Genomic DNA, 22,434 nt, shown 5'->3' with positions numbered 1-22,434 from the left:
TTGGAGATTTTCTATTTAATATGAAATAAAAGAATGTTTTGATGTGGTTGTGACGTCGGTGTGCAATGATTTCCGGTGTTTATCTTCGAACGTGTGTGCCTAATTTAAAATAGACTGTGTGTTATTACAGGTCAATTACTCATTAATACACATAGGAGTTGCACTTGCTTTGCTCTTATGCTATCCCAAAATATTCTCATCTGTAAAACAGACAAGCTCATGCTACGTTTCCTCGTCCGACCTGCATGTGTGGAATGTTCAAACAACTCTTTCTGAAATGGATTCCTTACTTCTGGCAGAGCTTTGCCGCTGAGTGGAGTTGCGAGCAGTGTAAGTTGTGTTAACATTTGTCTGAAGCTGCGGGTACATACTTAACATACTCCAACAGGGGAGAGACAGCTTCAGCTCCAGAGAATTTGAAGTTCTGGACATCATTTATGAAAATTGTAAGTAGCCACAGTTGCTCTTCTGTGCAGAGGAACCTAAGATCTGGTTTCGTATTCCTTCAACACTCTTATCAAGAAGAAGATTTCACATTCCCATTAAAGCTGTTCCTCATCCGGAAAGTGATCTCGTCTTTCGCGTACTTGTACAGTACGTAGGTGTTTTGAGCTCATACAAGCGGGAGGGAATGCGCCAACAGGGAAGCGCACTGTCTGTGTTTTCAGCTCCAAGTGTTTGTGGAGGCCTGAGTTTGCTGCTGGAGGAGGAGGATGTGGATTATACCAGAGGATGTGCTTGAGAGTGTGTGCACGGACAGCTTCAGAAAGTGTTGCCGTTGTTAGCCGTCTGTCTCTATTAGCTTCAAGGTAAAATAAATGTGGCTGGCTCTCAGTCGGTGAGAGGAACAAACACGATGATGTCACCACCTGAAACTGACCACAAGCAGAAACACTTAAGGGTCAGCAGAAATCCAGCAATTACCGTAAGGACCTGTAACCTGATACCTCCAAGTCTACATGACCTCATCCACAACTTCTGATCTGAGAATGGATGGTAATTTACCCACAAACTTTTTGGCGTGCAAAAGTTCTCTGAATGCAACGTCGTCATCAAACGATGTAACATCAATCACACGCAGATTTAACTCTTACAATTACGTACTTTATTTGATTCTAATCCAGATTAAATCAACGCAACATTGATACAAACTGGAGTTGTGGCGTTTTAACACTTTGAAGGCCCAAATGTTTCTGAGTGCTTTGTGCCCTTGCCACAGCTAAAAGTAGGAAGAGATCAAGAAAACACAAAATAGTGTTGCTTTTATGTCCATTTATTTTACAAAAATAAAATAAGCAACATGGAATATTCATATACTGTTATATTTATAAACCAAAGAGTAAATAAAGTTCAACAAGCTAAAACCCTGCTCAGTGATAGCCAGTCGAAATACAGTCCAATAGATCTTAAAACAGACAAAAGTGACAAATTTCACAAACATGCATGTTTATGAAGCGAAACATTTCACAAAAGCTTTAGTCAATTAATTTTTGGCAGACATTTTAATGGCAGCACTCAGACGTTAGACAGCTTCTTCTAGGTGCGTGCTAGTCGCTCAGGTTGTCTCGAGAGTTTATTTCGACCAGGAGCTGACAAACAAATGAAAGATCTGTCAATACTCATGATTTACAGAGTGTCTGTCTGCGAAAAAGGTAATTGTAATACACATACTGTAAAAAATACATGTAAATGTGATATTTTTAGTGCCATCTTTCAAAAATCCCCTACACAGTTTTTTTTTTTTTTTTTTTTTTAATCAAAGGAGGAGTGCTACTCCACAGGACATGTGATAGAGTATTTTGAAGGTACCCCTACAACTCCCTCTACTACGACTACTACTACTACTACTACTACTACTACTATGCTAATCAGTTAGCATATATCCTGGCTATTCTGTTCAGAGCTGTCAAGCAATGGGCTAGCTTCATAGTATCCTACTTTTGAACAGCGCATGTTGCTTTGCTTCTTTCTGCTTCATCTGTCAAAAGCAAACCAAAAGACAGTTTGTGATAGAGAATAAAGATACAATTAAAAATAATGGCTTGATATGTTCTGTCATTCAAACAAAGCTTATAGGCTACATTATATTACATTCAACATGTATCTTTATTATATATCTATATGTACAATGTAACTGTGTTATTTATACAATCATTTGTCTTTGTTAATATAAAAGAGAATTGACACATCTACAAATATACATGTTTAGCTCATAGTATTTACATGATACTACATTTTATCAGCATGCAGGCTTGCTCTTGCTTCCAAAAGGTTATTAAGGCTTTTCATGAATTCTGTAATATTTTTAAGCGGGTAAATTTCACATGGTGGACATCTGACCTGAAATGAAGAAGACGACTTTGTTAATCATCTTTTCAAAGACTAACAGAAATCGCATCTTAACACTGAGCTGTGTGATATGTCGCTCTGTTGTGATGAAATTCAAATGTATGAACTGAATTGTAACGATTAAATGAAGTATGATGAGCCATGACTTTGGTTATGCATTAAGTTTTACAAAGCAGAAGTTATTTCCCTTCCCTGAGTGTGCGACGTCGACCATGTCAAGACTGTCTCTCTATCACAATCAAACTCCTCCAGGAGCGACTTGATGTGCTTGGTCCTTTGCAGTGTGACGATACGTGAGGTGTCCAGACAGTCTTGACACGATAGACAACAAATCTGAGCGGAGAGATGATCACTCCAGCAATAAAACCGCTACACCTTCACATCAAGGTTAAACCTGCAGCTCCAGTAAATCTGTGCTGCTTATCAGGAGAGTGTGTGGTCAGCCACGTACTGGTTACACAGAGAACTCAGGTTACAGACGTAACCACCTGCTCACTCTTATCTATTTACTGGGCGTTATGGGGAAACATTAACAGGACTTACAAGGTTAAGTTCAGGATTGAGTGTGTCAATGAAATCTCTGATGCAACGGGTATCATCATCGTCAATTTCCTCTTCATCCAGAACCATTATCAACTCCAAAATGTAACACTTGAGGTATATAGTTTGACATATTTCCTAAGAGAGAAAGAAATATCTCAGTACATTTCAAGATGTTTTCATACTTCAAACTTCATAAAAACAAGATTTACAGCTGCGCTATTTTCAGTTTAAAAAAAAGAAAGAAGATGAGACAAGAAAACAAATAAAAGCACGGGTAAGAGAGAGCTCCGTTAAAAGCCAGCCTACAAGTTTTTAGGAGTTTTAAAAAGGAGGACACTGAGGTAGCTTCTCTGATCGCGAGTGGAAGTGCATTCCACAATTTGGAGTCTTTACTGCAAAAGCCCTGTTCCCCTCTATGATGAGCCTTGTTCCTGGAATTGTGAGCAACAGCTGATCACCAGACCTAAGAGTGCAAGGAGGGGTGTGCAGGATGGAGATGTCAGTAATATATGAGGGGGCGTGGCCATTCAATGACTTAAGAACAAACAATAAAATTTTAAAATGGATTTGTGTTCTTGTGAGAAAATTAGCTGCAGTGTTTTGAACGAGTTGGAGACGCTGGATGGATTTCTGTGGCAGTCCTGAAAATAAGGAGCGTAAGTAAGAAGTAGCTCTGCTGTTGCTCTTTCCACTGGACAGATGAGATCAACGAACAACTGAGAACAACTCCAGAGGGTTTTTGTCCATGTGTAAACCTTTTATAATGATTTTTATACTTGTATTAACACAAATATGTGGGTCATATTCTCAATTAATTTCCATCCATCCATCCATTTTCCTTCACTTATCCTGTTAAGGGTTGCAGGGGGGCTGGAGCCTATCCCAGCAGCTACGGGCGAGAGGTGGGGTTCACCCTGGACAGGTCACCACTCCATCGCAGGGCCAACACATAGAGACAGACAACCATTCACACTCACAGTCACACCTACGGTCAATTTAGAGTATCAATCAGCCTCGTCCTCTCTTGATGTCTTTGGACTGTGGGAGGAAGCTGGAGTACCAGAGAGAACCCACACAGGAACAGGGAGAACATGCAGACTCACACAGAAAGATCCCGTGTCCGAGCTGGGACTTAAACCTGGAACCTTTTTGCACTGAGGCGACAGTGAACCTCTCAGTTAATTTAAGGTTGTCATTTCCTTATAGATGATAAAAGTTGAAAGTTACTCAAGCGAAAGAGTGACATTAGGTTGGGGTTACATATAATGATTCAGGGTGTGAAGACCCTGAGGAAGGCTTTTAGTCGAAGCGCGTTGGTCCCTGCTTTCTAATAAGAGGCTTTTTACCATCCCTACATCAGGGGGCCTCAGGACCCTCCTTTTTGACAGCAAGAATTTTGAAAACAACAGTCATCCCTCTTTCATCTATACAGTATGTATCGTCCTTTGAGGAGCATCTGATTTTTATACTCTTACTCAGACCCACTGAGCAATCACCTTTTCAATATGTAATATTTATTTTAGGCTGGGATTACTTTCAACTGTGGATCGACTGACATGGAAGGAATCCTGGCAGCTGCGGGAATATGTTTCATTTTTCCACAGTAAAACACAAACGTGTGTTTTTCAAAGGATTGGTTAAATAAGCAGGATATATTATTTATTCCATAGTCACCATTCAAATTATGTTATAAACACCTATTTGACTCTGATTATCAAAGAAGTAGAAAAGCAAAACAGCTTAAACACCATTTTGAGCAACTCACTTTGCCATTCATTGATGGGGCGTACAACATTGCGTCAGATTTCTGAAAAGGACAAGGAAAAGTTACACAGTGAAGAGTGATCATTTATCCCAAGTGCTAGAACACAAACAAAAGTTTTTGATACCTTTTCTCACCTCAATGCAGGGTGTCACGTTCGTCAAGCAAATCAGCAGATCTGAGTCTGAGTCATGCGCAGAAACAGCACACGTAAATGTACTAAGAAGGCTTTCGGAGAAACAAAAAAAAGAAGAAGAGACAATTATGACAATCCATATAAATGATGAGCATGAGAGGTTTAGCTGGATCATGAAAGTCAAATGTACATGATTGTTTTGTGTTTTTCTATTGTGATATTTAAATGCGACTCCTGGAGACAACTCTGAAAGTCAAAGCTGCATGCACATCTGATGGCGTTCGCATTTACTATGGACGAGTAAAAGTACTACAAGAACAAGTAGCAGAAAGATCCAGTATATCCACAAGGAGGAATTAAAGCCCTCCCAGTTGGAGCATTTACCAATACTTTAGTATAAAGTGATGCTCCCGCGGTTAAGACTCTGCACTTTCTTCGAGGTCTCTGGGGATCGCAACGGCATAAGACCGAGCATCCTCGTCCTCCTTCCTGTTTGAGCAAATCTCAGCTAACAGACTTAAATTTCACTGTGTGAAGATTAACACAGTATTTAAGAAATTCTGTATCATAATCAACTATCGGAGTTTTTGTTTTTTTGTTCTCGGGAAGGGTGAAGGACTGCAATCTCCAACTTCACCTCCAGATGTTACTAGCTCCAATAAAATGACCCTTTGGCGTTTCCCCAGCCGTACCAGTGAACTTAGAAACATATCCTATCTTTTGTAAGAAAGGTAATGAGAATTTAGTAAATGTCATATAAAGGAGAGACATTGTATGCCTACCTCAGAACAAAGAAACAAAGCCACACCTGAGCTTTGTGGCTCCCTTGGTACAGGTGACTGATCAACTGGAACTGGGCACCTGTCTAGAAAAAACGTGGGGACAGGAGTTAGTACGCAGTCCGTCAGGTAATGTGGTCAAACATGAATGAGACTGCTGAAAGGAAAAATACAAACTCAAGCTATAAAGCAGGTCGATTTGATTTTTCACTCATTTGTTTTTGATTCATTAAAACTTATCATCAGCTCAGAAAGTTTCTCTCAGTCTGATGAGTAAATTCAGTGCAGTACTGGCGAATCAATCGGTAAAAATTTAAGAACGTATTTCATTTTGTTTAAGTGTTACTGCGCTCCGTCGTCTCAGGACACAGCAGAGCATTCGATTGGAAAGGTATAACAATGGTGTTATGGGGTCTCTGGTTCTGCTTTCCAGCGGCTCTCTTGCAGCAACACTCAAGTTTCTATACCTTTATTAACTTCTATGCAGATGACACCTATATCTTTAACACAGAGACTACAGCAGCCTCGCTCACCACAGCAAGTCACCCAGACATAGAACCTGTTTCTTAGCCTTAGACAAAGGACACTGACTTTAGATGCCATGCTCCTGAAACTCAGTTCACTGTTATTGAAGGCCAAAAGGTAGAAGCTGTTGTTAAATACAAATATCTGGGTTCCATCCATCCATCTATTTTCTACCGCTTATCCTGTCAGGGGTCGAGCAGTGTTGTTTTTGGCAAGGCATTTTAGATTTAGTTTTAGTACTTAGTCTTTTGGACTAAATGCTTCTTAGTTTAAGTCACATTTTAGTCATTTCTATCCTTGATAGTTTTAGTCTAGCTTTAGTTGACGAAAACTCAAAGGTTTTAGTCAAATATCAAAGATACCTATAAATAAAAGATATGTGTATGTACTTAATAGGCCAATACAGGTGTGAGAATGAAGCCCACCTAAACTGATCTAACTTTCAAAGGTGAGTTTTTCCCCTCTTTTTCTTTCTCTACCTTTTACTTTTATTACTTTGTTGCAGAAGCAGACAACACACTGGCACACAATATGAGTATCGTATCACAATAAAATATGATTAAACAAAAAATAAAAGCACACTTGACTTCCATATGAATGACCACATGTCCTACATATTGGCTTTAGCTGCTATTATTGGTTAAAGCATCCACGTGTGTTGCTTACGATAGGGAACAGCAGCAGGTCTGAAGACTACTGTGTTTCCCAGTCCCACAAACGTGGGTCAAAGCATTTCACCTGCCACCCGTCCACAAATGGACAGGAGTTTTATTCATAACATGCTAAATTAATAGAAGGGCTGGTTTAAACAAGCCAACATGTGCCCCTGGCAGCCCCATTCATTCTAGCTTTAGCATGTAGCACTAGGAAGTGGTCTGTGCACCACGGGGGAGGTGGAACCACCACCACCACCACCACGAAACTTTAGGCTTAATACAAAAAAGAAAATGCATCACAGGGCGAGCCTCACATCGACTAAAGCTATGCTTTAATCATCCCTCTTTTTCGACCCCACGACACCGCTGCTGCCATGGTGTGTGTCCGCTGCAGACAGGCCCAGACTTGTCTCTGTGTGTGCATGTGTGTGCATGTGTGTGCATGTGTGTGCGCACACGCGAGAGGCTTTCAGTGCGTGTGTACTGATGATGGGGGCGTGACCATTAGGACCAACAGCTACAGCTGGCTCCATTCTGATGTTTGAGCTCTTGATTGACATTGCACGCATGTTATACTTGGTGGAAAAAAAACACGTTTTGAAACTTTGATCGTCCACTCACTAATAATTTAGTCTTGTCTCGTTCTCGTCAGATGAAAATGTATACAATTTCGTCACATTTTAGTCTTTACAGGGCTATGGTGACATTTGTCTTAGTCTCATTTTCATCATGGAAAAAAGGGGTCTGACGTCGTCATTTTCGTTTTCGTCCAGCGTGACGAAAACAACACTGGGGTCGGGGGGGCTGGAGCCTTCGGGCTCACTCTGGACAGGTCGCCAGTCCATCACAGGGCCAACACATAGAGACAGACAACCATTCACAGTCACAGTCACACCTGCGGTCAGTTTAGAGTATCAATCAGCCTCGTCCCCTCTTGATGTCTTTGGACTGTGGGAGGAAGCTGGAGTACCAGAGAGAACCCATGCAGGCACAGGGAGAACATGCAGACTCCACACTGAAAGATCCTGTCGGGACTCCAACCCGGAACCTTCTTGCTGTGAGGCAACAGTGCTGACCACTGCACCACCGTGCCGCTTATCTGGGTTCCATCATTGATAATAAGCTCACCTTCGAGGACAACGCAGGAATGATTTGCAAAAAAAAATGCCACCAACGACTTTTCTGTTTAAGGAAACTTGCCAGATTTCACATTGACAAAACCCTGATGACCTGTTTTTACCAATCCTACATGTTTGGCATTTTGAACACTAAAAACAAGAATGCTCTGTCAAAAACAGTTACCCTCTGTAGCAAAATCATCGGTGTCCAGCAGAGTAACCTGTCCGTGTTGTAAGGTAGGCAGGTGGTGAAGAGGGCTAATTCTATTCTTTTTGACCATTCTCACCCTCTTCCTTAGGAGTTGTGGTCTCTCCCCTCTGGTACCCGGTTCAGATTCCCCTCAGTTAAGTCCATGATAGAGATGAGCCAAAGGAGCAACGCTCCAAGCTGTATTCTCTCCATTTGTCTTCCCGTTATCTCAACTATGCTGGGTTCTCCATGCTCCTGAGTGTAGTGAACACAGACTGGTTTGTCTCAGCATAAACACGCACACGCACACACACACACACACACACACACACACACACACACACACACACACACACACTTGAGTTTGATTTGAAACATTTCGAAACATCTGCACAGTCCGGCAACATACGTCATTACACAAAATTTACCAACCAGGGACAATTGCCAGAGCGGAAGGGCCGTTTCTTAAAAAGTTTAACATAACTATTTCCTGGTGGGAGGGAGCCAGTTCTCACTGGAAGCTCGGTCTGAGCTCTCCCAGAGCTGGGCTTGTCTGCACATGTAATTCTGCTGTGAAGAGTGAATAAACCACTCACTGATTTAAAGAGTAGCCTCTTGGTCTTTTACCTCCTGAAGCCGTGTTAAGACAAAAGGTCCGACAGATACAAACATTCACACATTCCCTCAGCCATGGCCCTCCTTAATGCAGGGAAAAGGAGGTGACTATTGATATTCATTTATTTATTTACTTATTTACTGCTGGTTTTGTATTACACTGTGAATAATGTTCTTTTGTAAGATTTGATTCAGTTGTAAATTGTCAAATTTAAATTTTTTGTTTATGGAGATGGCTCAACGGTTCTTCTTCTGTTGTTGTGATTGCGTCATGACCAGCACAAAAGCGTGCCCCCTTGTGTGTGTTTTTATTTCATTGCAGCTTTGATGTTCTGCCTATCATGGACATAGTGCAGTTGTACCTCTTTTAGTGTCTGTTACCATGCTGCAGCACAATTTGCCCTCTGTGGGAAGATAACGTTTAACTTTACTTTAAAAACCTGGGTGGCTGAAAACTATCTGAAGCTTTTTTTATTCCTGTTTGTTCGGGGGTGGGTGTTTGTCATCTCTCCTCACTGACCCATTCCATTAAATCCATGGAGGTTTTATTCAATTCAGCGGGGAAATTTGACATCAATCACATCTGCACTGTCTGCAAACTCAAATCAAATCTCTGAACTCCTGAGCAGGAGAAGCTTATTTTCCCTGCTGTGGTTCCAAACCGCAAGACTGTCAGACCTTTTCTGAGACGGTAAGTCGCAGTATGAGGGTGATAAAGGATCATTTATTTCAATCGAAATCTTACAGATTATTGCTTCAATAAAGCCCTTGAATTGATATTCTGAGTTGTTGTCAGTTGATTTTCTGAATGACCAGTGATGTCAGGACTAATGAATGCAGTGCTTAAGCAGACAGAGTGGTAAATAGTGGCATTCTGCAGATGCCTGATCTGCCTGTATGGCTCTGGTGTGAAGGTAAAAACATCAGCAACGTTGCAGCAGCAGACGATATTCAGTTACTACTCTTCTGTTTCAGGTCCTATTTGCAGTTTCTTATTTACTTAAATACATTTTTTAATTTGTTTACTATTTTTGCATTGCGGGCGGCACGGTGGTGCAGTGGTCAGCACTGTGGCCTCACAGCAAGAAGGTTCCAGGTTTGAGTCCCAGCTCCAGCACAGGATCTTCCTGTGTTGAGTCTGCATGTTCTCCCTGTTCCTGTGTGGGTTCTCTCTGGTACTCCAGCTTCCTCCCACAGTCCAAAGACATCAAGAGGGGACGAGGCTGATTGATACTCTAAACTGACCGTAGGTGTGACTGTGAGTGTGAATGGTTGTCTGTCTCTATGTGTTGGCCCTGTGATGGAGTGGTGACCTGTCCAGGGTAAACCCCGCCTCTCGCCCGTAGCCGCTGGGATAGGCTCCAGCCCCCCCGCAACCCTTAACAGGAACAAGCGGAAGACAATGAATGGATGGTTGGATGGATGGATGAATTTTTGCATTGTAAATGTTTCTTTGATTGCCTGACTAGCACTAATTAATTCATCTTAACAATGACCACCAGCAGGGGAGGCAGAACTTACATACACTCATGTAACTGAACAGGATTTACAATCCACAATCTCAGTAATGTGTCAAGTATCCAACTAATCACTAAGAACAGCCAGCGTCGACTTCCTGCCAGAGCTCAGGAAGCTTCACCTTCCTCCCCAGCTGATGCTTTTCGTTCAGACGTTTCCTCACTTATCGCTGTCGACTTCTTCCGATTTGTTGCCCTCCAGAGCCAGACACGAGCACAGAGAATCTCTGCAGATTTCTCACAACTGTTGTCATGACCTGCAACAACATCTTTAAACATAAACCCCCCCAAAACCACAGTATCCCTGAACTGGATCTTTAACCATGAACCATGAATTAAACATGATGACCTTCACGCAACACTACAGGGAGGCCCCACTTGAAAACTCCTGGCCCAGCAATTATGTACTGCCTATCTCTTATAAAACTCAGTGCAGGCTATGTATGCTGCACACATACCTGTGCGTGTTCTACATAGCTCACACCTGCACTGAATAACTTCAACGTTAACCACGCAGCGATTCCGGCATTCCCCCCGGAACTAGATTGTTTTTTTCTCACACTCTGGCTTGCAGCCTATCACACCTCCAAGTTGCTGCATCACCTTTGAAACAGAAACTGAGATGAACTCTCAGAAACTTGCTTTATTCTTTATTCATAAACAACATGAGAGGGGCAACAGTAATCACGGTTAGTAATTTCCTTGCAGATGATAATAAACATCAACATTTAAATTACATCATAAATACTAATAATTTCATAGTTTTCCTTATTTTCTAATTCCTCTTTCTTTTGGCAGTTGACTGGACTTGAACTGCATCAATAAACCTGGAAAGCAGCAGATAGTGCTTGTTTGTTTTGTGTTCTGTGAGCAACAGAGCTCGAACTCAACTGTTAAACAAACAACAAAACACAGCCAAAAAAACAACCCTATTTTTTTGTGTATCTGTACTGAAAGTGAAAGAAACAAACGCTGAACTTCCTCTGCAGAGGTTATCCTTTCTCCCAGCGCCTCTAAACATGTCAAGAGAAAACCTTTAAAATACGGATATCATAATTGCAGTCTTGGTGGTCTGAAAATGATAATGATGATCTTGGTGTTTTAACCCCGACCTCAGTGCATGAAAGTTGAATAATAATCAGTTCGAGAAATATACAGTACTTTTGTGAATAGCAGCTGGGAGGCGAAAGTAATGTGCAAACGTGGTAATCTGCAATACTGTCAACTAACCACGTTTGAGAGACTCGATGGAACACCTGGTTACAAGACATCATGTTTTTTATATTAGAATCAGGGTTCCCACGGTCATGGAAATCCTGGAAAAGTCATGGAAATTGAAAATGTCATTTTCCAGGCCGGGCTGCACGGTGGTGCAGTGGTTAGCACTGTGGCCTCACAGCAAGAAGGTTCCGGGTTCGAGTCCCGGCTTGGGCACGGGATCTTTCTGTGTGGAGTTTGCATGTTCTCCCCGTGTCTGCGTGGGTTCTCTCCGGGTACTCCGGCTTCCTCCCACAGTCCAAAAACATGCAATTGGGGACTAGGCTGATTGAATTCTCTAAATTGACCGTAGGTATGAATGTGAGTGTGAATGGTTGTTCGTCTCTCTATGTTGGCCCTGCGATGGACTGGCGACCTGTCCAGGGTGTACCCCGCCTCTAGCCCGTTGATGCTGGGATAGGCTACAGCCCCCCGCGACCCTTAATGTGTAGGAATAAGCGGAAGATGACGATGGATGGATTTTCCAGGCCTGGAAAAGTCATGGAATTTCGTAAATTCAATGAAAGTTTTGGAAAAGTCATGGAATTTTAGTATCTCGTTTACACAACTACAATGTTCTGTTAAGTTACTATTTGAATTATTTCCGAAGTATGCCTTTGGCTTCACACGCTCATCACTACTGTTTACTGTTGCCATGGCAGCGCCCTGTGTGGCTGCGGCCACGCTAGCTCCCGATAGAGCTAACCCAGGCTCTCGTGGAGTGACACCGACCGAGTTTTTTTTTGTTTTTTGTTTTTTTTTTTGGCCGTGAAAAAGGGGGGGCGTGATTGGAAGTCGGGACACTGGGCTTTTCCGGCGGGACCAATCAGAATTTGCTATATTCCGGGATGTTCCGCGCAATCCGGGACTGTTGGCAACCCTACATAGGCTACATGTCTGCATTTGGCGGTTTCCTTTCGGATGAGTTCGAGTAGTTGTTATAAAAGTTAGAAAATGCCAGGTAAATGTTCATTTAATTCTGCCTGGTTAAGTAGTGAGAAATATAAAAAAAATGGTAAGGAGTGGATAGTGACGCCTCGCGAGCGAGATGTAAGTTGTGTAAAAAGAGTTTTGATGTGAGCAACATGGGAGAGGCAGCTCTTGCTAGTCATGCAAAAGGCGTGAAGCACATTAAGTGTGAAAGTATGGCTGGAGAAGGCTCGCTCGACAGTTACTTCGGTACCCGCGGAGCACAAGGAGTGAGTGCAACAGCAACACCTCAGTGTCACCAAACGACGTTAAAACTGACACCGGCTTCGATCGCTTCGGCAGCATCTAGTGCCGAAATCCTGTGGGCTCTGAAGGTGGCGACATCGCATTACTCCTACAATTCCAGCGGCAACATTGGACCACTATTCTCGAAAATGTTTCCGGACAGTGAAATTGCGAGGAAGTTTTCGTGTGGCAGCACAAAGGTAGCCTACCTCAGCACATTTGGTATTGCACCTTACTTTAAATCTCACTTAGTTAGACAGATATCTAAACAGTCTGGCTACTGTGCCTTATTTGATGAATCATTGAATCGCGAGCTACAGAGAAAACAGTTGGACTTACACGTCAGGATATGGGACTGTGGAACTGTTCAGACCAGATACATCAGCTCCGAATTCTTTGGGCACGCTACCGCAAGAGATGTGGTGGATAAATTGAGCCTTGTGCTAGGTGACATTGGGCTGAAAAACCTTGTTCAGGTATCAATGGATGGTCCTCACGTTAATTGGAAAATATATGACTTGCTGCAAAACGAGCCGCTTGCTGACATCAACCGATCTCTCCTGAACATTGGCTCATGCGGATTACACATTATGCACAATGCATTTCGTGGCGGTGCTAAGGCCACGGGGTGGGAAGTTGACCATACTCTCAACAGCATGTACTGGCTCTTCAAGGACAGCCCTTACCGCCGAGAGGATTTCACAAAAGTAACCGGCAGCAACACGTTCGCCTTTAAATTCTGCCAGCACCACTGGATAGAAAATGTGGATGTATGCGACAGGGCTCTGTCCATTTTGCCGGATTTGCTGCGCTACGTGGAGGCGGCCAAGGGACGGGTCATCACTGAACCAAAGTGCAAGTCCTACGAAGAAGTCAAAAAGCAGGCTTCAAACAACATTTTCCCTGTGCATGTGGCAATATTTTCCAGCATTGCCAAACAGCTCACTCCATTTATGACGACCTATCAGACAGATTCACCCATGCACCCCTTCATGACTGGAGACATGAACAAACTAATCAAAGGTACGTTTTAACATTATTAACACCACATTGAGTTTAATTTGTTTTGATTAAAAAAAATTATTAAATATAATAAAGTAGGTTATCCTGATAATAGCATCAGCATTTCACAATGCTTTAATTTTTGCTTTGTACCATTTAGAAAATACTACAATACTTTATTGGCGAAATCTACATAGTCCACAACTATTAATGACATGTTCAACCAACTATATACTATAATTTTTTTTTAGAATAATATAATATCCAATGCCAGGATGTGATGTGCGCACATACACTCACTCACTCACATCCACGTACACACACACACACTCACTCACTCACATCCACGTACACACACACTCACTCACTCACATCCACGTACACACACACACTCACGCACATCCACGTACACACACACTCACTCACATCCACGTACACACACACACACTCACTCACTCAATCCACGTACACACACACTCACTCACTCACTCACATCCACGTACACACACACACACTCACTCACTCACATCCACGTACACACACTCACTCACTCAAATCCACGTACACACACACACACACACTCACATCCACGTACACACACACTCACATCCACGTACACACACACACACACTCACTCACATCCACGTACACACACACTCACTCACTCATCCACATACACACACACTCACATCCACATACACACACACTCACTCACATCCACGTACACACTCACATCCACGTACACACACACTCACTCACATCCACGTACACACACACTCACTCACATCCATGCACGCACACACACACAAACACACACAAACACTCTCACATCCACACACACACTCACTCACTCATATCTACACTCTTGCGCGCGCACACACACACTCACTTACATCCACGTACACACTCACTCACTCATCCACATACACACACACACACTCACATCCACGTACACACACACTCACTCACATCCACGTACACACACACACACACTCACTCACATCCATGCACGCACACACACACACAAACACTCTCACATCCACACACACACTCACTCACTCATATCCACACTCTTGCGCGCGCACACACACACACACACCATTCTGCCATCGGTTCACATTTGCGCTACAATGTCTAAGTTAATGTGTATGTTTACTTAATCTAACAGTTGTATTGGACTGTATCATAATTTGTCATGTTGAGGTGTCAATGTAAACAACCTTTCTGTGTTAATTTCATATTTCTTCTTTCTTTCATAAGGGCTAATGGAGAGGTTCATGAAGGACACAGCGCTAAAAGAGGCTACTACCATGCAGAAGCTTCTCCAGATCAGCATCAACAATCCTTCACTCCACAAGGATGCTTCCAAAATTGACATTGGCTTCCAAGCAGAAACATTCATCAGACAACTCAGAGGCTCTGACAAGATCACAGAAAGGCAGGTTCTCGATGTTAGAATGGAGACCAAAACTTTTCTTGTAGAACTTCTGACTAAACTCCTGCATAAGGCACCAGTAAATCGCCTGCTGGTGAGAAATATGCAGTGCCTAGATCCCAGGATGATGGCTTCTAAGAAGAACCAATGTGTTGAGAAGATGAAAAGTATCCTGCATACCTTGGCCGCCGCTAACCAAGTGGATGTTTCAATTTGTGACAAAGTGCTGCAGGAATTTAGAGAGTTCCTTGATGTTGCTGCGGCATCATCAGCGTTTGCTGATTTTGACCATACATCTGACCGCGTTGACACACTGCTCTATGAGAACATTGCTTCCAAGTCTGCATGGAAAAATCTTTGGCATGTGATACAAATTCTCTTGGTCATGTCCCACGGACAAGCCAGTGTCGAACGAGGGTTTTCTGTGAATAAGCAAGTCATGGTAGAGAATATGAAGGAAGAATCAGTGGTTGCACAGCGTGTGATTGCTGATAGCATTAGGGCAGCAGGTGGCCTTGAGAAAATTGTCGTCACCAAAGAGCTTCAAATGTCTGCTGCAAGTGCCAGACAAAGGTATCTGGCATACCTTGATGACCAGAAGAAGGTAAACGAAAGTAAAACAAAAGCTTCAAAGAAGAGGAGCCTCGTGGATGAACTCAAAGAACTTAGGCAAAAAAAAATGCGTCTTGAGTCTGACATTCAACAGCTTGAGAAGTCAGCTGATGAACTGGCTATGAAGGCTGAAGCAACGCGCAGTATAGCATTTGTTGTTCAGTCAAACAGCCTGTGGCACTCAGCCAAAGAAAAGAGAGCGAGCTTATCAGCTTTGGACAAGGACATTGAGTGCACAAAGAAAAAAATGGAAGAGTAATCCAGATGATTGTTTTGATTGTTACAGTTGTCTGTTTGCTGAGGGATCTTTTGTGAACAAATGGACAAGTAGTCCACGTAGATTAATGTTGAATGTTTTTTCACACCTTCACAGGTTACGAACAGACCGGAGAAATGTTTCAATGCAGTGTTCTGTTGCATTATGTTGTAATGTAATGTGTTATATGCATAAGTATTGTGAGTACAATCTTTAGCTTTAGGCTACAGTCTAGGTGTTGGCTCTAGGAATTGTTATATTCAGAACACTGGTGGGAGCAGCGGGGACTTTATTGAATAAAGTGCTTATCTGCAAACATCAGTTGCATGTGTTAATCTGTTGTTAGCCATTAATTAATTTAAATACAGTCATTCACATGCCATACTTTGGTTGTGCCATGACGATACACCGTGAGGGGTTTTGTTTAATAGCCACTACAGTATGCATTGACAGTATTTTGAATGTTTAAAAAATATAACATACCATAAGGTGAGTGAAAAGGGTTAACATTTCATATTTAGGCCGAAAAGTATGCTGAATTCTACACATGTAGCGTGCCGTTCAGTCATGGAAAATTCACTTTAGGTCATGAAAAAGTCATGGAAAAGTTTTGAAATTTTGTCAGTGAAAAAGAGTGGGAACCCTGTAGAATTAAATTGTTCTTACTTTTACTAGTTATTTCAAGAAAACTTGGACTGGCGACAAGTAGAAGTAAACAAGTAATTCACTAAATATCTACGCAGCTCTTGATTCTGACCCGCGTTCGTTGACGTAAGTGTGTCACGAGAGAAAGAGAAAGTGAAACCTAACGATGACCGTCGGAGAGATTCGTGCGGTTTTTAAAGTAATGGAGATTTACAGTGGCTCGCACCTGCCGTGAACCCACGTGGATCACCGAGACACACCACCCGTGTCACTGTGCAACCTTGAACTTTTCCCTACTTGCTTTCCAATAATTGCCTTCTACACCTCTCAATGATGTACTTGGTTGCACACACACACACACACACACACACACGGTCTCACCGCTCCTGGGTCTCCGGGACAAACCAACTGAACGAGAGTCGCCGGGGGCGCCGTCATGAAGTCCGTGGTGTGATCTCCGGTCCGACGGAGTAACAGTCCGCAATCATTTGTTCATCTCACGGGAGACGGTGAGGCCGGTGTCCCTCATCGAATTGATGTAAAACCATTACTGATACCGGAGGCGAGTTTGAGCGCGGTCCATAGATCGCTCCAAGGAGTCTCTCTCTCTCTCTCACACACACACACACACACACACACCCATCTATGTTCACTCCCCCGATTAGTCACTTTGAACCGGTCAAGTGTTTGTGGCATTAACAAGCTGTCCGCTGGTTTCATTGATCAGAGTGAACAAGTGTCAAGTTATTTTGATAAACTTTGTGTTGCACTGACGCCAACCCCCGCCCCCCCCAACCAAAAAAATCCTGTTAAGCTGCAGGCCAATGTCTCAGCACAGAGCACACGCGCGCACGCCACTTTATTTGGCACACCCCCGTTTATATGTTACACTTGCTGAAAAAAATAACGCAGTGCATAACAATTTGAGGAGAGAAATTAGCAGTGACATGCGGTCAGGGGAGGCAAGTGAGCCCTCATGGAAAGAAAAAAAGGTAAATTGAAAAAAAAATGTAATTACTGTATTTATCCTTTGATTTGTACGATAAAGTTATTTTGCTTTTAAGAAAACCAGTTTGAAGTTATTTTTTATTCAAAATCACCGATTTTTCATACTTATCGTTCAAATACTGAGAAGAGACGTGCGGTGAGGCACCAGGCAGCTGCGCCTCACCAGGGACTGCGCAATGACTCGGCTAACTGTGCTGCTTGCTACGCAGGGAGCCCGTATTGCTGTCTCTTTCTATGTCGCTGTTAAAATGTTCAAGTACTTTTGCTATATAAGCTACATTTCTATAGTTTAGCCGGTGAATATAATGTATAGTGTTTTTGTCGAAAACTGTACGAGTGTGTAACGTGTTTCTTGTGCTGAGCGATCCCAAAACGGCTGAGAAAAGGTGCCGGGTGAGGCACGCAGTTCTCCCGCCTCACGGAGGAGGCGCTAGTGAGCCCAGGGATTCTGCTTGCGCCTCCTCGCTCCGCTGCAGAGTAAGTGACAGCCAGCTACAATTTACTGTAAGGAAAGTCAAGTGCAGTCATTCGGTTATTTTTTTTTCTCTCCTGAGTGGCCGTAATGTCACAATGGAGGATTACATTTCTAAGCTAAAACAATTTTCTAAATTGGATTTTCAATCGAAGCAGGAGGTTCACGCTAAAGTATCCAAAGCGCTGAAGAAGCAACGCCAGACAGAAGCCAAAACATGGAGAACATTTTTTTGTGTTTTTTATTATTAAATGCAGTTTTTTTCATATGTTTACAGATCTTATTGTGATGAAGTCAGTGCCTCACCAGCCATGAACCTCACCGCACGTCACTGGAAATTAGTGCTGCAGAATTTGAGTCTGAATTTTATTGCTGACAATATACAATTGTGAATCCTAGTCTCCAGACTAAAGCACACATTAATAATAATAATAATAATAATAGTAATAATGATAATAATAATAATGATAGTAATAATAATAACTGGTTAAATCGCCTGAAAAAAGTGACAGGTAAACATTATAATTCCCATATATGACTTGGCGTATCGTCACCATCGTTAAATAATCGCCTACGTCCTTTTTATCTCAAGTTTTTCAGAAAACACACAAAAAAATGGAGACAAAATATCACGAGTAGTTGAGTCAGGCAAAAAAATTGTCGTAAAATGATCTGGGCAATTATTTTAAGAAGGTGACGATATCTGTCAGCCAAATTAAAATCCCCAAGTATTTTTTTTTCTACTCACGTGGATGCAAGGGAGAGAATCTTTTTAACATTTCTCCATGTTGACCAGAGCAGCATCACAGCTAGAACTTGAATACACCTTACGGTGATACTTGGACACGTCATCGGTGATTAACCCGGGGTCACAGGGTGTTTCGGGTCTTTAATAATCATACACCCTCGCCCGGGCGACCCAGCCGGGGCTGATCAATCCCCGGCTTGTGTCCAAGTAGCGCACCACGGATCCCCCCTACGGATCCACAGCCACCGCGAGGCCTTTTCTGCGGCCTCGAGGATGTTCTTGGTGGCTCTCCTCAACTGCAGTCCTCTAACTCCAAGGAGTTTGAGCACTCTCTGGAGTGAATGTCCTGCGAATCCTCTGCACCCGATTTCGACTGGCTCGCAGCGGGCTCTCCAGCCATTGCTCCGGCACTCTGTGGTGAGCTCAGAGTATTTGGCCCTCTTACGCTCATTGGCCTCATCAGTCCGGTCCTCCCAGGGGACAGTCAGTTCCAGCAGGACCACTTGCTTGGTGGACTCCGATGTTAACACCATATCTGGGCGGAGTGAAGTGGTAGCTATGTTAGCTGGGAACTTGAGTTGCCTTCCCAGGTCAACTTGGAGCTGCCAGTCACGGGCGGTAGCGAGGAGTCCTCCTGAGGAGTTGGGCTGGTGTTTTGCCTTCTGCCCCGCTTTAACGAAAGTGATTGACTGCTTCGGGGCGACCTGGGTCTTGCTGTTCTGTATCGCTGTGCAGATGGAATCCGCCAAGGATTTAAGAACTTGGTCGTGGCGCCAGCGATACCGCCCCTCTCCTAACGCCTTTGGGCAGCAGCTCAGAATGTGCTCCATGGTGCCCCTCCTCTGGCACAACTTGCACTCAGGCGTATCTGCCAGGCCCCAGGTGTGCAGGTTGGCCGGGCTTGGGAGGACGTCGTAGACTGATTGAATGAGGAACTTTGTGCGCAGAGGTTCAGCTCTCCAGAGCTCTGCCCAGGTGAGTTTGCGGGGTTCTGCATGCTCCCACCTTGTCCACGCCCCTTGCTTGGACATGCCGACCATCTTGCTGCAGCGTTCTTCCTCCACCTCAGCACGTATCTCCTCTTGGACCAGTTGGCGCTTCTCCTTTCCATGAGCGTGGTCGTAGCGTGGCTTGGGAAAGCTACCAAGGCCTGCCCTCCCCATTGCCACGGTTCCAACCAAGGTTTTATGCCTCAGCCTTGCCTCCGCTCCTGCTGAGTCTCTGTACATCATCACCTCTCTGGAGCGGGTGACTTTGAACTCCTCTGTTAGTCCACTGAACGGGAGGTGCAGCTTGGTGGAATGGCCATACAGGGCGATGCTGCTTAAGGACCGAGGGAGCCCCAGCCATCTCCTGAGAAATTGGCTGATGGTCTTCTCTAGTGCCTCTACCGTTGTCATGGGTACCTCGTAGACTAACAGGGGCCAGAGTATTCTAGGCAGGACTCTGTGCTGGTACATCCAGGCCTTGAACTTTCCTGGGAGACCGGATTTGTCGATGGCTGTGAGCCAAGAAGACAGGTCACTCTTGGTCTGCTGAACTGCTGCTGCATCCTTCAGGGAGCTGTCAAAGATTTTACCCAGGCTCTTGACAGGTTTTTCGGTCACTGTTGGAATCTTGGTCCCTCCCAATGTAAAGCGGAACTGATCGGCCACTTTACCTTTTTTCAGGACCAGAGACCTTGACTTTGCTGGCTTGAAGCTCATCTTCGCCCATGAGATAAGCTGCTCAAGCCCCTGAAGGAGCCACCTGCACCCAGGCACAGATGTAGTCATCACTGTTAAGTCGTCCATAAAAGCTCTTATGGGCGGCTGCCGGGTCCCAGATCTTGACTTGGGCCCTCTGCATTCTACCTCCGCCGACTTAACAATCATGTTCATGGCCAAGGAGAAGAGTGACACCGAGATGGTACAGCCGGTGATTATGCCCTTCTCCAGGCGGTGCCAGGCAGATGTTAGCAGCTCATGACTATTAAGGGAAGGATGTTGTTAATTAATCTGGGTGTTGCTAATAAATCAGTGCCTGGTAACACGGCGAGGATGCTGATACTGTAACGTTAGTGAGTCAGCGTGTCAGTTTGAAAAGTTACATGTCAGCATTCAGAGGAAGTCCTCGGGGTGGAGGGAGTCAGGAAGCTCATAATTCGAGTCACTTAATCACGAGAGTCAGAAATGCAAGAGCCCAGGCAGGAGTTCTCCAAACTCCCGGCTCAGGAAAAAATTTCCACCCCGAAATACATACGTAGCACACAGCAGGACCAGGCCTGTTCAAACACAACTGTGTGTACATAGATTTATAATTACATTTTTTATGGCAACAAGTGTATCATTTTTATATTTAGCAGCAACACTGTAAATAAAAAAGTCCTTGATTACTAAAGATGATTAAAAAGTCCTTGATTACTTATCAAAAACCCTGTAAAGACGATTAAAACGTCCTTGATTCACTGTAAAAAACGAACAAACAAAAAAACTCAGTCAACTTGTTGTAAGTTTAAAAAGTAAATGTTCCGATGTCCTAAGTATTTTAAGTTGATGGGAAATGTTGAAGTTATTACGCAACATGTTGAAGTTTGTGTCATGGTTCAGACTTCTTTTCCAAAATTACCTCAACTTTTCCCCTCGAGTTCAAGTTTAGACTCTCAGGCAATCAAGGACACCAACGTTTTACAACAAATTGCTTTTTTTTTGTAGTGAATTTTTGTTACGCTTAAACCTTTTTTTTTTTTGTAAAAATTTCCAATCATATTGGACGACCACTAAAGTGATGTTCATAGCGGGGGTATCAGGTTTGTTTTTCCAGCTCAGATGTTTCTGTCGTGACTGTGTAAACACCTCACGTGGAATCTGATCCCATCATATCAGATCAAGGCCACACAAAGTCCTAAATCAGATCCAAGTCTGATTTATTGCCATGTGACCTCAGTCTGAAAAGTCAAATCAGAATCCAGTCCACACTGACCTGACAATCCTGAACGGATAAAGCTGCTGCTGGACAAAGATGTTGGAGCTCGTGAATTACTGCTGCATGACCTCTGCGGTGTTTATTGGTGGTTTTCTTTTTTTCTTTTTTCTTTTTTTTTGTTATTGGTGGTTTTCTTCTCTGTGTGTCAGCGCCACCAAGAGGGCTCAACTTCTACAAGACAGTGAGCTGCCTGTTGCCTCATTAGTCTTGTTCTTTTGGGCCTGCAAGCCACTTCACACTGGAATCTGACCTCACACGTTGAAATAATAAATGTAAACTCCTGAACAAAAACTCATGCAGGAACTGAGTATGAAGCACTGCTGTGTGAGCTGGAGTCGTCCTCGTCAGTCAGATAAATGTGATGAGGTGAGTGAAGGTGAGGTGTTCAATCAGTATCGTTTCCCATCCGCTACACAATTCTTTTTGGGAGTTTATCTGCACGTTAGATTCATATAATTTCGGTTTCTTAATAAAACAGTCGATTTGCATTCACCTCGCACTCTCATTTCAGAAAATTTCATTTGGAAATGAACAGAAGGCTCGGTCATCCGGGAGCGATCATGGCAACCACGTCTCTCACTTCTTCAGCATGGACCAAAAGCTTGTGCAGATGTTCCTCTTAAATTCTTC

General features: G+C 43.4%; 1 protein-coding gene and 1 pseudogene across 1 annotated transcript; both read right to left on the bottom strand.

Moving 5' to 3' along the window:
* Positions 1-1,275: 1,275 nt before the first annotated feature.
* il15 (interleukin 15) lies at positions 1,276-17,217 on the bottom strand. The gene is made up of 6 exons (XM_086211749.1): positions 16,994-17,217; positions 5,573-5,655; positions 4,792-4,882; positions 4,658-4,699; positions 2,893-3,027; positions 1,276-2,340 (listed from the first exon to the last, which is right to left on the bottom strand). The coding sequence occupies exons 1-6, from the start codon at positions 17,048-17,050 to the stop codon at positions 2,230-2,232; spliced, it is 519 nt and encodes a 172-aa protein (XP_086067875.1). The 5' UTR covers positions 17,051-17,217; the 3' UTR covers positions 1,276-2,229.
* A 1,771-nt stretch (positions 17,218-18,988) lies between these two features.
* On the bottom strand, positions 18,989-21,696 carry LOC147257669 (uncharacterized; annotated as a pseudogene).
* Between the last annotated feature and the right edge of the window lie 738 nt (positions 21,697-22,434).

The sequence above is a fragment of the Aulostomus chinensis genome, chromosome 8 (assembly GCF_037954235.1).
Source record: "Aulostomus chinensis isolate RoL2024-O1b breed Wild chromosome 8, RoL_Achi_v1.0, whole genome shotgun sequence".
Classification (NCBI taxonomy): domain Eukaryota; kingdom Metazoa; phylum Chordata; class Actinopteri; order Syngnathiformes; family Aulostomidae; genus Aulostomus; species Aulostomus chinensis.
The sequence above is the reverse complement of the archived record's forward strand: the minus strand, read 5'-3'. Positions and strand labels throughout refer to the sequence as shown.

Bases quoted from the DNA above. Each gene is read 5' to 3' on its own strand.
- il15 (XM_086211749.1), bottom strand. From the start codon at position 17,050: ATGACGGCGCCCCCGGCGACTCTCGTTCAGTTGGTTTGTCCCGGAGAC. The intron at 4,883-5,572 runs GTAGGCATACAA...TTTCTCCGAAAG, and splicing joins CTTTGTTTCTTTGTTCTGAG to CCTTCTTAGTACATTTACGT. The intron at 3,028-4,657 runs GTGAGTTGCTCA...TTTCTCTCTTAG, and splicing joins CCCCATCAATGAATGGCAAA to GAAATATGTCAAACTATATA.